The sequence below is a fragment of the Temnothorax curvispinosus genome, unplaced genomic scaffold (genome assembly GCF_003070985.1).
Source record: "Temnothorax curvispinosus isolate PA1 unplaced genomic scaffold, ASM307098v1 QBEX01014909.1, whole genome shotgun sequence".
In the NCBI taxonomy this organism is placed as follows: domain Eukaryota; kingdom Metazoa; phylum Arthropoda; class Insecta; order Hymenoptera; family Formicidae; genus Temnothorax; species Temnothorax curvispinosus.
The window spans coordinates 58,372-74,073 of NW_020224689.1; the positions used below are offsets into that span (position 1 = coordinate 58,372).

At 44.6% G+C, this 15,702-nt stretch overlaps 1 protein-coding gene across 1 annotated transcript; it reads right to left on the bottom strand.

Moving 5' to 3' along the window:
- Nucleotides 1-1,337: 1,337 nt before the first annotated feature.
- Nucleotides 1,338-8,901, bottom strand: LOC112465136 (protein groucho-like; the record flags this gene model as incomplete). Its single annotated transcript, XM_025032538.1, has 7 exons — nucleotides 1,338-4,953; nucleotides 5,300-5,903; nucleotides 6,300-6,578; nucleotides 6,684-6,751; nucleotides 7,208-7,423; nucleotides 8,259-8,450; nucleotides 8,848-8,901. Coding segments are annotated over 7 exons (1,521 nt in total), but the record flags the coding sequence as incomplete, so codon positions are not given.
- Between the last annotated feature and the right edge of the window lie 6,801 nt (nucleotides 8,902-15,702).

Sequence of the window (15,702 nt, forward strand, 5' to 3'; positions counted from 1 at the left end):
TGTGGATAGATGCAATTTATATATTGTACAGATTGCATCTATGCACATGAGAAAATATTTTAAAAAGTCTGACTTACACCACTATGGTTTTTACCCCTCCATATGTACATAAGAAATATGTAGACATATACATTATAATAAAAGGATTTACATTCAAGTTTCTTGCTTCTGACATTACAATTTATATGGCTGTGAAGAAGAAATGGAAGCCTTAATATGATTGTTTTCTTCACAAGTGAAGAATTTTACATGAAACCGAAAAAACAGAATCTGGCAACATTGCAAGGGGTATAGTAACGTAATATATCCCTTTTGCACTTTACTTCTTTTTAAATATTATTATAACGGATTTTTATCTATTGTCTAAATATACGGTTACATTTTCCTTATCTTTATGAAACTTTTGGTCAAAGTAATTACCGCGATTGGACGTATTCGTTGCCGTAACTCCGAACGCAATTCGAATGAGTTATTAGCTTTTCCTTTTCTAGAATTAAGGACCTTCTGCCGGAACGTCGAGACGTAATACGCGTATGTTGCATTCCGGTGAGAAGCGTACAGTTTTACGACCAAATGTATTCAGTTTCTCAATTGCGCTTAATGAGCACAATTATTCTCAAGAGACGCAGGGATACTTTTTATAATGTGCTGCATGACGGAAGGTTGTTAACTTTAAAATAATCAGAGCGATTCAATGTTAGCTTTAAATAAATTTTTTCTTTTTTGTTTCAAATTTTACTGGAATAATTTAAAAATTTACGATTATAAATTGTGACGTAATATGATTTGTATTTTACTTTTGTATATCTTTTTACATCCTTATATTTGTAGATAGATATATAAGATGAAATTGATTCGCGATGATAACGATCGAATGCAGACACGGCAAGACGGTCTCATCATTGTACAAGTATTCAATTCTCTTAAAAATATTCGAATAATTTTCCACACTGAATCGTTTGCCGTTTCATTATCATACTGCATGCGAGACACACGTGTTTCTCTGAAATGTTAAAAAATCTGAAACTGCAGTACCTTCCACGAGAGGAAAAAAGAAAGAAAGAAAGAGAGCATCCTTGTAAACCTAAGTCTCGAAAACGAAGTGCGGAGAGTATCATTTACTTATAATGTACATTTCCTGTAAAATCAATTAATCCAAAAGTTGATTGCATTATGCATCTTCTGATTGTGTATATATTTATACACACATATGTGAGATATATATAAAACGTGATGAGAATATGTGTATGTATGCATGTATGAGACATTATAGTGTATGTGATGCGATCAGCGAACTTGCAAAACATCTATACGCGAGATATATATATATATATATATATATATAGTTTTCAGCACCCTTTATGCCTCCACACTCTCGATCTTGATTTTATCTCGAAAGTATGAGATTGTATCGCTGATCGGATAAAAAAAAAGAGAAAAACTCGAAGCGTATCTAAATTCATACGAACGATTTGTATGAAGGATGGATGCACATAATCCCTGGCGCGTAACGATAATGACGTTACTAGAATTTTTCTACTTGTATATATAAGCAACGGCGATACGACAAAGAATATTTAAAAAAAGAAAATTAATCCGAGAGAAAGAGAGAGAGAGAGCGCGGAATATGGGGCATGCGGTAGTCTGCGAGAAAATAAAAAGAAAGGAAAGCAAGCCTGTAAACAATTAATGTTTTTAACGATCTTGTACACACGGAAGAACATGTAAATACATGGATAGATTATCATAACGCGAGTATAAACATTTAATGTTTTTAACGATCTTGTACACACGGATTACACGTAAAATGTAAATACATCGAAAATTATCGGAAGCAAACTTGTGATATCTTGTACTTACACTTTCTCCTTCTCTCGATTCTCCTCCATCTCCTTTAAGATATATACATAGGCATCGTTATTAATAATAAATTATCTCGCTGCAATAGCGGTAGTGCTAATATATACTTTCTCTCTTTGCCCCGTTTTAATTGTAATTGCTATTTCGCGAGCTATAACGCTTATTTTATCAAACAGATAAACGTGGCGATCTCTGTTTGCCAGTGAACAATATTTCACTCGCGATGACCCCTAACTCGGGTATAATTGCCGCTTGCGTTGTATCCTATTGTGCAGAGTGACCGGATTCGTCATGCGAATTCCGACGGTACGTTCCAAGAAAGCACGTAAAATTCATTGCAAAAACGATTTTATTTTCTTTTGTCACACACTGAGAGAGAAAGAGAGAGATAAAAATTGGGGAAAATCCAACTCGATGCGAGACAATAAAGAAAATCATAGTATTAAAATTTGTCACATATTATTATTGCTAAAAATGCGACGGGGAAAAATGGAATAGATCCTTATTTATTTCCTCAAGAAATTTGCGGATACGTCATCGTTAGTTACATGACATATCTTTTCTCTACATGTGATGCATTAATCAAAACCTTTCAATTCGTCATTGTATTCGCCAGCGAGACGAGAACCGCGAGAATCATTTTCATTCTCGACCAAGCTCAAATAAAGTACATCATATAACCATCTTCTTTCTTCTCAAAGTTTCATTCGGTCTTAATGTACGTCAAGAACACAAAAAAGGGCCGTGTAGTTTCACGAATTTATTTCATCTCGGTAATGTGCATTGCAATTCGCGCTCGTCTGCCTGTCGAGAATTTCATTCGGCTAATTTTTGGGCGAAGATCAATCGAAAGCAGAAATTTTACGAAATTGCTTTTTATTATATTTTACAATCGGACTAAACGTCTCAATTATCATAGATTAATCAGTTTTTTTTTCTTTAACATAAAGACATCGTGATTTCAGTTCTGCGCAACGTCGATTTATTAAAGGATAATTAGTCGATATTTAACTAATATTAAACGTCGCGACGAAGCTGCTCCGCTTCTATTGATCTCCGCGTGTCGAGTGTCACCCTAATTAAAGTAGAGAAATAGTTTTGTTTCGATTGTGTGCACGGGGGATTGTACTTTACATTAGGTATATTTAAAGAGTCCGGGTGTACGCCGTACAGCGACGTACACCGTGCGTCTCGTTATAATCGTTAATCACAATCGTCGAATATGTACAAGGATTCTGTACAGGGATTCGTCATTATTTGCCATTCGTCGCCACGCATACGCGCTATATCACGTAGAAATTCGATTATTACACGTAGGTATCGCACTATATTTACGATGCAAAAAAGGTATTCGTTCATAAACTAGTTTATGCCACGAGCTATTTCAAACAGCGACGGGCGATCGTGACATTGATACTGACACCGACAGGATCAGGAGACGGCTCGAAAGTCCGATGTGCCATCCGTGTCTCGCTCGGCGTTGCACGACAAATTACTGCTCGATATAGCGTAATTTTTCTTCGTCGAAAGTAAAGATTACCGGAACAGAGTCAAGAATCTAACGATCTGCGCGATCATTCATAGCTTTAGGTCAATAACGTATACTTCAATAATGAAAGTTGGTGCCAATCAAGCCTTTAAAAAAACGCACAGAAGACGCCTTGCATTTTTTAAATGCTACTTAAACATCTCTTAGACTTCTCCGTATCTTTATACGTTCAGCAGGGTAATAGGAAGGAAATATACAATTCGTTTGAAGATACAGCGGTTACAGAAATTCGAAATGATGTCTCGACGATCACATATTTGTTTACTAAAAAGCGTAATGCGATTTTTCGGTGAGTAGGCCGGATCTACCAAGTTGATGCCTTACCACTTTATCGGCCGTCCATTTTAGGCGCGTTATAATCCTACATTTACGTAACTACAAGATCATATATAAGGTGAATCTTAATTGTTCGTTGATACATTAGAGATCTAAGATCCAAAATAATAAAAAAGATGTACGCATTAGTGAAAGTGCTCGAAAAGTGTCCGCCTTCCGCTTCACGTGCTACGGTATTTTTCAAAACCGTAAGGTAAATGTACCAACGCCGGGACACTTAAGACCTATGTCTGGGGACACCTTTATCACTTTAAGTTTTAAATAAGTATAACACTAATTCAAATCAAAGATAAAAATATAATACAAGAAAAATATTTTTATCTTTGATTCTTTGATTTTAATTCGCGTTATAACTTATTTAAGGACTAAAATAATGAAAATGTCTAGACATAGCTGTGTCCAAACATTTAATATGCACAAAATCGTAATATGTAGATAATAAACATCGAGTCGTCATAAGAATTTAGCGTGTATTACATAAATATCTTTTTAGCGTTAAAAATTATATTTAAAAAAATTTATTACAATTTAGAAGATAAATAAATTCCCTGTTCTGAATTCTAAACTTGTTTCCTGGAGGTACCGGCGTGCAATCAAGAATCACCCTGTATATCTAACATCACCGTTTGCGAAGGCTCTTCTCGTTTACTTTAGTGCGTATGCGAATCGCTCCGGTTGGATGGAACGCCGTTCCATCGTCAACGCGTATACGCTCGTTGTATACCGGCGACAAACAAGAAGTCCGCGCGCAGGTATATACCGCGTAATTGGCGGAGAATCGGGACGCGCACTCGCGAAATCGGGACGCGCACGTGCGTGATTAATATACATCGCTGATCCCGCTCATTCATGAACACGCGCGCACACATATCGATTTTTCACTCCTCTATTTGTAATTCCGTTACAATACAGATTCGCGTATATGTACACATTTATCAGTCACACGGGCTCTAAGGCCGCCGAGAGTTTTCCCCACTTCGCGGCAGCTCCTCGCGCCTTCCTCTCTCGCGAGAGGATGTAGAATACACATTAACGAAGTTCATTATTTTAACATTGTTAAAGGAGGAAAGGCAAGTCTCTTTCTTTTATTAGAAATAGGCTTAGTAAATCACTTCGTATACAGTGGCCTTCTTGTCGCCGGATCCGGTCACAATGTACTTGTCGTCCGCGGAAATGTCGCAGCTCAGCACCGACGACGACTCCTTGGACTGTAAAATTCAACAAAATATTAGAAAACTTATCAATATGAGAACGCTATTCAATTAAACTGTTTAACCGTTTCGAAAAAAAGGGAGGAATCTCTTTTAAGAATCTGTTTACTTTTAATCGAATTTAAAAAATTCGGAATCCAGAAGAAAAAAAAAGAAAAAAATAAACGAGAAGAAAAAAAGTAGTTTGACTCAAAAGAAAGTGAATATTATATTCTGTACATATGCATGTTTCGTGAACGCTAAGTTTTAGAATGCGACTCAGGTTAAATAAAGATGAGAATCCAGACATGCAGAGAATATAAATTATCCCGTTAATCAGTACACGTTTCTTTTTTTTACTTGCCTGAAATATTGAAGCACCGTACGGCGTACGCCACGCGTTCAGCAGATTGTCCTTGCCGGTCGAGACGAACCACTTGCCGCAGGATGCGAAACGCAGCGAGAGCACGCAGGAGTCGTGCAGATGCAGCTGGTACTTGTCGGACTTGGTGGCGTGGAGCACCTCGACGTTCGAGTTCTCCATCCCGACGGCCAGCCACTCGCCGGTGGGGCAGTAACCGAGGGAGAATATCTGCGAGGTGAAATCGTGCTGCTGCAGCTGCCGGCCCTCGCGGAGGTCCCAGGAGCGCACGGTGTTGTCGAGGCCGCCGGTCCAGAGTTTCGACCCGTCGGCGGAGATGTCGATGCAGGACGCGCCGTCCGTGTGACCCTGGAACTGCCTGACCAACGTCTGATTCTGCAGGTCCCACACGGCGATATTGCCGTCGCTGCAGCAGCTGAAGCAGACCTTCGAGTCCGGCGAGATCGCCAGGGCGTAGCACGCGGGCGCCGACGAGGTCAACTCCGCTTTAATTCTGGGCGTGGGACTCGCTAGGTCCCAGATGCTCAGTTGACTGGCCTCCCCGCCGACTATCAGGGTCCTCCCGTCAGGCAGAAGCTTCACGGACCTGGAAAGGTCGAAGATGTCAATTTCGCCGAACGTCTCCCGCTTAATTTAGCTTTACGGTTAAAAAACTTAATTCTAATTAATATAACCTACCCAGGTAGCACGCGAGGCCATACATGTCTTACATATGTTTCTCCTAAACGTATCTGATGTTTTATAACTGCTTAGGAAACCATAATAAAACCAACATGTGCTACTTGGGTATGCAATAACTTCCAACAACGGTCTCGACTTTTTTCCTTTAAATAAAATTACTTCGGTCACTACCAGCAGAAACATGACTTTATTCGCTACCTATTTTATCAGATCAAATCGCGCACGCGAGCCTCGTCGCGAGAATATCCAGGGTCCAACGAGTCGTTTGGACGTAATAGCGCGGAGTTGAAATCGCTCTTACCTAATGTAATTGTCACGTTGCAAACAGTCCAGCTGCGAAACTGGTTTCACGCTGGCGCTGCCGACACTTTGGCCGATGTCCCAGACCTTGACGCAACCCTTGCCGCCGGTGTAGACGTACTTGGTCGGATTCGAGATCGTAACGGCGCAGACCACCTCGCCGTGCGTCAGGGTGTTAATCTGACGTGCGTGACGCGGGATACCCGGTCCTACCAGAGCGTCCGTGGGGAATGGTACGGGCTGCAGCTGGCCCTCGCCGTTCATATGGTAGGAGTACGCCCTGCGCGAAATAAACACGAGTGTTTAACGCGTTCTTATCGCAATGTAGATGAGAACGGCTTTTAGAAAGACCTTAGACGACTTCGCATAAACTGTAATTACGTACGGTTTGCCACCTGCGATGTTGTTCAGTCCGTTACTCGCGGGTATCCTCATGTGACCGTCGAAACCGATCTGCGGAAGAGACGGTCGCGCTCAGTATCGTGACGCGCAGAGACGAGGAAAAAAAAAAATTAAAGACGCGTTCGTTTAGTACAAAGTGCGAAATAAATGGCCTTAGGAAAAAACGGTCATCGTCGATTTCGGTAGTTCTTGCACGAGACTGATCGCGCTTTCAACCCTAAGAGGACCTCTGCCAGTTTTGACCTTTCCGATCATTCGCTCCCGTTAAATTTCATCGGATTCGATCTAGAGAGGTTTACAGTATCCACGGAAGACAATCAAGGAGAACAATATACTGTTTGCAGAAGTCCTTCTCTAAGGTCGAAATGAATTAAGCGGTTGCGTCCAAAATCAATTCGTATTATTATCTTTTCTTTTTTCTTTTTTCAGTCGCATAAAAGTATATCAGTTAATTAATGAAAGCGTGGTAACGTAAGGACTAAGGTGTTATACGGGGTCATGAATCACCATGGAGGGCCGCGCGTATGGCAAGTTGCTGTATGGCGAGGGCGACTGCGGCGGCTCATTGCCGCGGGATGGCAAGCCCTGATAACCCTGCGGTGGCGTTTGCTGCGACGATGGCGGATGATAGACCCGCGCCAAGGACCCAGGGATGCCGCCCATAGTTGGCGTACAACTGCGCGAGCCCCTCGCCGCCGCCACAGGTGTACCCGGCTTGTCGACCTGGCGAACGCACGGTGTTTGCACCCACTTTTTTGCAGACGCTCACTGTGTCGCAATCGTACTAAGCTGCCGACCGATTGTCAGCCGCGATTGAAAATACGCGGATATATATATATATATATATATATATATATGTATATCATTCCCTCCGTTTCGTTTCGCACGCGGCGGCAGAGAGCCGCTGCCTCGAAGACGATCGATCGAGTGAGTGAAAAAGAAAATGCGCTCCGTGTTGTCGCCGGTGCATGTCGCGGAGATGTTACGATATCGTTAGAGTCGTCAGACGTTAAGAGCTGCGCAGAAATTGCGCTTACAACGAATTCTTTGCGCCCAACCGAGGATGCTTTCACGATTATTTTAACAGTCGCACAGTTTTGTAACGTATAATATCATTCGTCTCTCTGTCACTACTCTACGCTTGAAAATAAATGAGCACACAGAAAAGAAGTGTCAAGACTTATATATACGCAAGAATCTATAATCTTCTTATAAGAATTAAAACTTTTTATTTCAACCTTCTCTTCTTGGTTGAACTATACAAATAACTTCATTCAAGCGAGTTTTCTTCGTTTAACGCAATATATATATACACCTCATTTTGAGATTACAGATTCTTGCGTAGATACGAGTATATAAATTTGACACTTCTTTTTTTTGTTCAAAACGACAATTTAAAAGAGGAAAAAGGAACGTCTGACGATCCTAAGTATCACGTAAGTAAAAAAAGCTCGACTTTTACGTTCGCGAGAGGGTATTCCGGTATATGTATGGGCGACAGAGTCACGATTGGGCCGGGTCGCAGCGCCGAATAAGCTTACTCTCCGCGAGATCTTACATCTTTACTTTTCAGAGACGGTGTACTACGGGCGGAGGAGCTGCCGCTGCGCGACGGCGGCCTGTCCTTAACGGATGCCGAGCCCGCGCCGGATACCGGTCCGCCAACGTGGCCCGGTGCGCCCAGCTTCTCCAGGGTGCCGTTTTCACGTGGGTCCGAGTGCTCCCCGTTCGCGTGCGGCGACGACGCCTCCTTTCGCGATACGCAAATATCAGGAATTCGTTAAGCGAACACACACACACACGCAATATCGTACTTAAGTGTTAAGCATGCGACAGCACGAGTCTTTTAGATCTCGGCAATGTATATCTTTCATCCGCGAAACTTTTTTTCTTCTCTTGTTTCTCAATATAAAAATCTTTTACTTTCCAAGAGTAGAAGCTGGAATCAAAATAATTTCGCGTCGTTTCTCCCGTCAATGTTAATTTTAACACAAGCTTTGACACATTAAACAAGTGTAAAGTTTAAAAATTGCACGATAATTACGAAAGATAATTTATAATTGCGTGTAGATAAAGTATACAGATATATGTATGTAATTATTCGTCTAAAAAATTTACGACGCTTTTTTTTAATGATAGTCTCTTACCTCGTTCGCCACGTCGACAACCAGGTCCTGGTCGCTCTTCTCAGCGTCGCTCTCCTGAAAAGTTCGAAATGACGCATGTTAGATGATGATAACGAGACGCGCTCCACGTGAGCAGTCGGCCAGTCTACCGAGCCGAGTGCATCAACGAGCTTTTGATGCACCTCCCATCCAAGTAGACGAGCAACTCGACCCATATTCTCGCGCGTCCTACTGGCGGACGCACCCTCCGAGAGATGCATTATTAATCTTGGTGCCTCGCTCACGCGATGCTCCGATTGTGCTCGAACAATAAATTAACGGCGCGAACGCCTGGAGGCAATAAGCTTTGCCGCACGGTGTATCGACGTGGAGCCCGTGAATGCGTAATTCAACTCGCAGTTAAGACGATTACGAACAAAATTAACTGAGATGATTTAATATTGAAAATTAAAATACTCGAAAAGAATCGCGTTTTCTTAATTCCTTAATTTTGTCGATCGGATACTTCGGACTCTGTACTTTGAATCCAATTTGGTTGCGCGGCGTGCGAGTAATTAGGAAGAAAGCATTATCTAATCGCAATTATACCTGTACATTTTATCATTCGCGAAACAATTTGCGGGCTATCGTGTTATGTACAACGTTTATCTTATACCGGGCTATATCTATAACAAGCCCGTTACCGTCCCCGCAATTTTGCGTCCGTGCTATACGTCGGCGTAGCGTACACGTATATCGCGTATGGCTAATTTATGTGGCATTTATCTCGTAACACTACTTATCGGTTATCTTTCACTTGGCCGCAAGAGCGGCGGCGGCCCCGCGCCCTCCCCGCTCCCACCGTTCTCTCAGAACGTGGTGCATAACGAGCTCAAAGCAGGGCACGCGATAGTAGCATTGCCCGCCTAATGACGTAATATTATCGCAGAGCGTATATAACGCCCCATCGATGCACCGTGCATCTCCGTACGTATGTTACCTATGTGTGCGACGGTGCCACGCGAGATTGCAATGTGCGGGTGCGTCGCATACGAACGCACGAAACCACCTGTGCGCGTCGCGCGAGCGTTTTAAGTAATTCACCTCTCTGGCGGGTATTTAAAAAATTTCTCCCGCTAACTACCGCCAACGGCCGCCTAACGTGATCTTATCCGACGTCCCAGCGCATGCATAAATTATATTCGACTGCTGCCGCACGGCAGAAAGTTGTCCGCACGATTTTCAGAAAAATTGAAATCATGGATTAATAAGAAGCTCGGAGTAATTAAAAGTAACGTAAAACGCCCATAAGTATTTTCTTCCTTTTTTTTCTTAGGCATATCTCCGAATCTGCCCTTGGATATCTTTTGCAGCGAGTACCGTTGCATCTAGGTAAAAGAAACAAGACAAATAGACTTCTCTTATAGACTTAATCACTAATATTTGAGGATTGTACCAAGATGTTCGGTCGTGTTTTAGTTTTATTTGGTGGCAAAAGATAAATCTTGCGCTGGGGAAAATGAGAACGCGTTTGATTCGACCCTCGGAGGACCGACGCAGATAGGAAAGGACACGAAAGCAGATATCCGGACGAGATAATCGGAAAGTACTTTTTAACAAAGATAGCCCGGCGGATTTCCGAGAAGAAACGCGTTAAATGGGCCGCGCGACATTAACCGGGCCACTACGAAATCGCAATCTGGCAGCGCCAGATACCCTTGGCAATTCGGGAGGGATGTTTCGAGCTGCTAGGGACACGCAATAAATTTGTGTACGGATGATGAGCTTGGGTAAATAGAGAAGGCAGTGTGGTGGTATTGATTTCAGTGGTATATTACTCGGAGTGGCGAGAGAGAGAGAGCGAGGGGGAGGGGGAGAGGGAGTAAAGGGGGGTGCGAGGTGGCGGCGGAGGAGCGCGGTTATGAGGGAGACCGAGGGAGCCGGAGGGTGACCAAGAGAGCGGGAGAGAAGACCGAAGGAGACGACGAGGAAGAAGGTGGCCGGCGGGTGGAGGTTGTCTTCCACCCCTTAACCCGCTCGTTCTAGCGTTAAATATGATACAAATGTTATCATCCCTTCTATTCCGTTCTCCTGTTTCCCACCCGACAGCGGCGGCGGCGGCGGCGGCGGCACACGAACCACGAGCGACCATCCTGACCCCCCGCGGGGTCCCTCCACCCCCTCCTCACCGGCTTCGTCCTTCGCTTCCATACCACCGCCACCCACACTCCTCTCACTCTCTCTCGCTCTCTCTTTCTTTCTCTTTCGCAGCGCTGCTTCTTCCGCCGACCTCTTCCCTCGTTTAACCCGGGGATAGCGCGGGGATGACGGTATTAAGGGCAGCTCTATTATTCGACCACCCAACCACTCGACTCTTCGCCTCGAGAATTCTCGAATCTTTTTTTATTTTTTGCCCCCTCATCCTTCTTCTTCTCCACCACTTTGGCTCGTTCCTTCCTCCGCGTCCCCGCGCCTCGCTCTTCTCGCGCGTCTACCCTAGGTACTTTTCTGTTACGGACCCTCCGCTCCGGATCTCCCCCCTCCCGCTTCTTTACTCTACTGCCGAGGTCCTGTACCCTCGTTCCGCGCCAGCCACCTTCTATCGAGGTCCTCTGTAAACAAACGCACGAGAGCGAAAGAAGAATCGAAGGCTTTCCGTGTCCCCTCGTCCCCTTCCGTGTCCCGCCGTCTACTGCTTCTTCTTCTTCCTCTTCCTAGTCTGGTCTCCCCCTATACGCTGCTGACTTTCGCAAAGTTAAGCGAGTGGCTACGATGGGAAAAGCGGCGTGTCCACTCTCGGACGGGAATACGGGAATGGGATTATCCGACCATACGAGCACTCGACTATTTCGTTGCACACGAAATCCGTCGCGTTCGCCGATTGCAAATACGCAGGGATATCATTTGCACATCGACGTTTATTTATTCTCTCGCTGCGAGGCGTAAACTCTCGTAAAATTCTCATGCAAATTCAATTGCCTTGTATAATTTGTAAAACTCCAATTTCGTAGCCTTTAAACACAAAGCAGCTGCAACGCGCAACACAGAAAATGTGTGAGTACACACTCATCAGTGGCGTAAATCGATTTCTCCGAGATATCTCACTTAAATAAAGAAAAAAAGAGACATGTGAAGATTTTAACGGAGAATAATTAGTAGACACTACGCGTCTTCTGACGTTAAAGCGTATCTCGATGGTACGAAGTATGTGGTAGAATATCCTGTGTATTCGAGCTAAGGCGAGACGTAGTAAGCATTGTCCCATAACTTTTACGGGGATGACCGCTTTTATGTTTCGAAGCGAGGACGCAGTGGATATGTATTAAAGCGATTATGTCGCGCGCGCTGGATATACATGGAGGGACGAGAAGCGATGTACTAAGGGATGAGCACGCTCGTCGACGACAAAAATCGTCCGTCACCCATCGTCGAGAATAACGGTAGGTCGAAGGTATCCTGTCGTAGCAAAAGAAAATAATAAAAAATAATAATAATACACAATCAGTTAGAGAAGAACGCCCTTACAGTCAGGACTGGATCTTGCTGGTAGCCTAATAATATTATTCGCGTGAATTTTATGTGCAATTCTTCGCCCTGGCAAACGTTGAGACAGCGTTTTAAGACCGTTGGTAATGGCGCGTGGCGTTTGCTAGGGCGAAGAAGTGTACATAAAATTCACGCGAATAATATTATTAGGCTACCAAGATCCAAGTCCTGACCGTAAAGGCGTTCTTCTCTTTAATTGATTGTATATCGGGGTTCTGTTGACTTATTATTAATAGTAATTAGTAATATATTTCTCTCTTTGTATCTCCAAGAGCAGAGAAACTTCCTAAGAGTGTCGAAGCTGGAATATATTGGAATCAAGATTGACGCGAGATGTGAAAATTACTGTGATTTACGTTAACGTTGTAGGTACCTGAACGTGAAGAAAACGCACGCGCGATTATCGATAATGACGAGTGTCGATAAATGACGAGGAAACTGACTTCGGAACTGGCTTAAAACTAACATCGAACTCCGGGGCAAGTACGTCTCTTTGGTGCAATAGTAATCTCGGCTTCGGACTTTAGAACTCAGAATCCGTTTCACAGATCGCTTCAGAACCCACGCCTCGCTGAATGCGCTCCTTAATGCGCCCTTAATGCGGGACTTGTACGCGCGTCGCGGAAATTGACGCGTCTCGAGGCTGCGAGATGATATTTCTCTTGTTTTCCCTCTCACCTTTTTTTCTCTCCTCCGCGCGGCGACGAGCGGCGAAAATGTATTAAAGCGTTTTTCCAGCGCAGAAAGGCGCGAGAGGGTGGAAGGGTCATCGAGGAGTGGAAAAGGAAAAGAGACGAAGACGCAGACGAGGGCGAAGAAACGGAAGAAAAGGGTAGCAGTCGTTGACGGAGAATGGTGGGGGATTTAGCTCTGGGAAAAATAGTCGTGGGGCGGAGGAGAAAATAAAGGGGAAACGGTTCGTATGAAAATGTAATTAGGGGAAGCGTGGAAAAGCTCAGCTCATTGCGGCCTCCACCCTTTTATTCCGCCACCTTTTCTCACTTCTTCCGCTTCCTCCTTCTCTTTCTCTCTTTCACCCGCGCGCGTTTTCGCCTTTTATTTCATCCAACTCCTCTCTTCCAACTTCGCGCGATTCCCCGTTGCCACCAATTATGATTCATTAATCGCGGCGTGCGCGCCGATGGCAAAATTTATCAACTCACAGAGATATTTTATATACACGCGATACTACTAACGCGATCACATTTATTTCCCGTCGTCGCAAGCGCTTTGCATTAATTCTCGTCGAATACAGATCTTAAATCCTATTAGGATTTTTTAAGCAATTTTCATTGAGCGGATAAATATAAGCAGAGGTCAATTAAAATACTATAAAGTATTCGCCAAGAAGATACCGCAACGAAACAATTGAATTTTTTATTAAGTACTTTTAAGTGCTTTTATCTCTAAAATAAGGAAATAAGAAGTACAAGACTTGTACCACTGTTTTAAGGCTCAGATATCGTTACCAGCGGCAGGCGTTCGATTACAGAATTTCGAGACGTTGGCGTCGCGACATGTCCCGACGTCTCGCCGCCGGCATTCGATGTCTATCGTCGCATCACGACATTTTACGTCCCTCAAAGATCGTTCGACGGTAACGTTCGCCATCTCTGGCTCGTCAGTTTTGCGGTCAGACGCATACGTCCCTCCTCTCCGTGTTTCTGGCGAACTTTCTCCATCTCTCTCTCTCTCTCTCTCTCTCTCTCTCGCTCTCTCTCTCTCTCTCTCTCCCCCTCCCTCCCTCTTTTTTTAACCATAGTTTGCACTTCCCATCGGCGATCCTTTATAGCCCGTAAATGTTTTTCGGCATCGCCGCTGTGTGAGAAAATTAAATTCGAAAGTGGCCAATAGCCTCGCGCCGCGGGAGTAAAGGGCGGCAGGAGGGAGAGGAGGGGGAGACACGCGGCGGCAGAAAGAGAAATAAAAAGGGGAAACAAGCGAGGGAGGAAAAAAAGGAGAGAGAAACTGAGTTCGAAAGAGGGTAGGGAAAGTAGGGAGGACCTTCTGCTCGGTGGAGAGGATTTCAACAGGCTCGTGCATGTCGTTTTTCCACGGTGTGGAAATTTACGGGCTCCTTAAGCTCCTTCCGCGCCGAAAGCACATTTGCTTCTGACATCCACAACAGACCCTCTCCCCCTCTGCTCTTGCCGGCATCCCCCTGACCTACCCCTGGATTTCGCGCGCATGTATGGGGCGTTGGCGTTTTACTAAAAGCGCCGTGTCTTGCGATGAGAGTCGTTTCTCCGACATGACGCGCAGGCGACGACAATAAGTATTGCACGCGCGCCCCGTGTTATCTCATAATTTTTAATTCCTCTGTATACTGCTTTAATCATCACATTTTTCCCAGTGTAATTATTTACATAATTATACAGCGACATTTTTAACTTTACAATATCTTGGAATGCGAAACGATTTCTTATCCGAAAATTTGAAGGCAACTGGGATGATATCCCTAGGTGCGTATACAACGTTCCCTTTCATCCCCTTTCAGGTTCGCACACGCGATACCAGTCACTCTCGTTCCAAGACACCGATGCATTTGTCCGATAATTACTTCACGTGCGGCGCGTGAAAGGGGCGGCTCGCCCTTGTCATTCGATAAAAGCGAGTTAGCAGTCGGTCCGTGCAGCAACGCGCGGTGCAACGCGTTCGAGTGTGCTCGCGGTCGCGACCGCCAACAACGAATATTCGCGCCTCCACCTGCACGAGCCGGAGTAGTAGTCGCGTCGTTATAAATCCACTTGTTGTTATGCCAAGCAGCGCGAACGCGGCGTCAGGCGCGCAATATTAAACCTCCTATTAAACGTTCAATCAGCGCGTCCTTATTGCCTCGCTTTGAACAGTATTCATAATTACCTCCGGCGAGCAGGAGACGACGGGAGGGGAAGAGGGAGGAGAAGAAAAGCGGAGGAGAGTGCCAATGATAACTCGATCCTCGTCGTCAAACGATTATACTATAAAGAGTCACAGCGCCGACGACGACGACGACAACGACAACGACAACGACAATATCGTTCCCTTAGTGAGCCACCCTCGGCAAAGGGCCCGGCCCGAGGGTGGTCCGAGTATGTCTCGGGCGTTATAAAGAGCGAAAGAAGCATTCTCGAAAGGTGCAAAACGTACACACGTACATACAATATATACACACACACAGGGTGAGAGGAAGCAAAGAGCGACGAGGCGAGAGAGCAAGTCGGAAAAAGGGACGCGCTCGCTCTCTCGATGCGCTGGAAAGAGGAGAAGGAGTAGGAGGAGGAGAAGGAGGAGGAAGTGGGCCGGCAGGAGGCGTTAGCTCGGGATACGCGGACCCGTCATACAATAAATACGATATTTGCACTCCCGCTC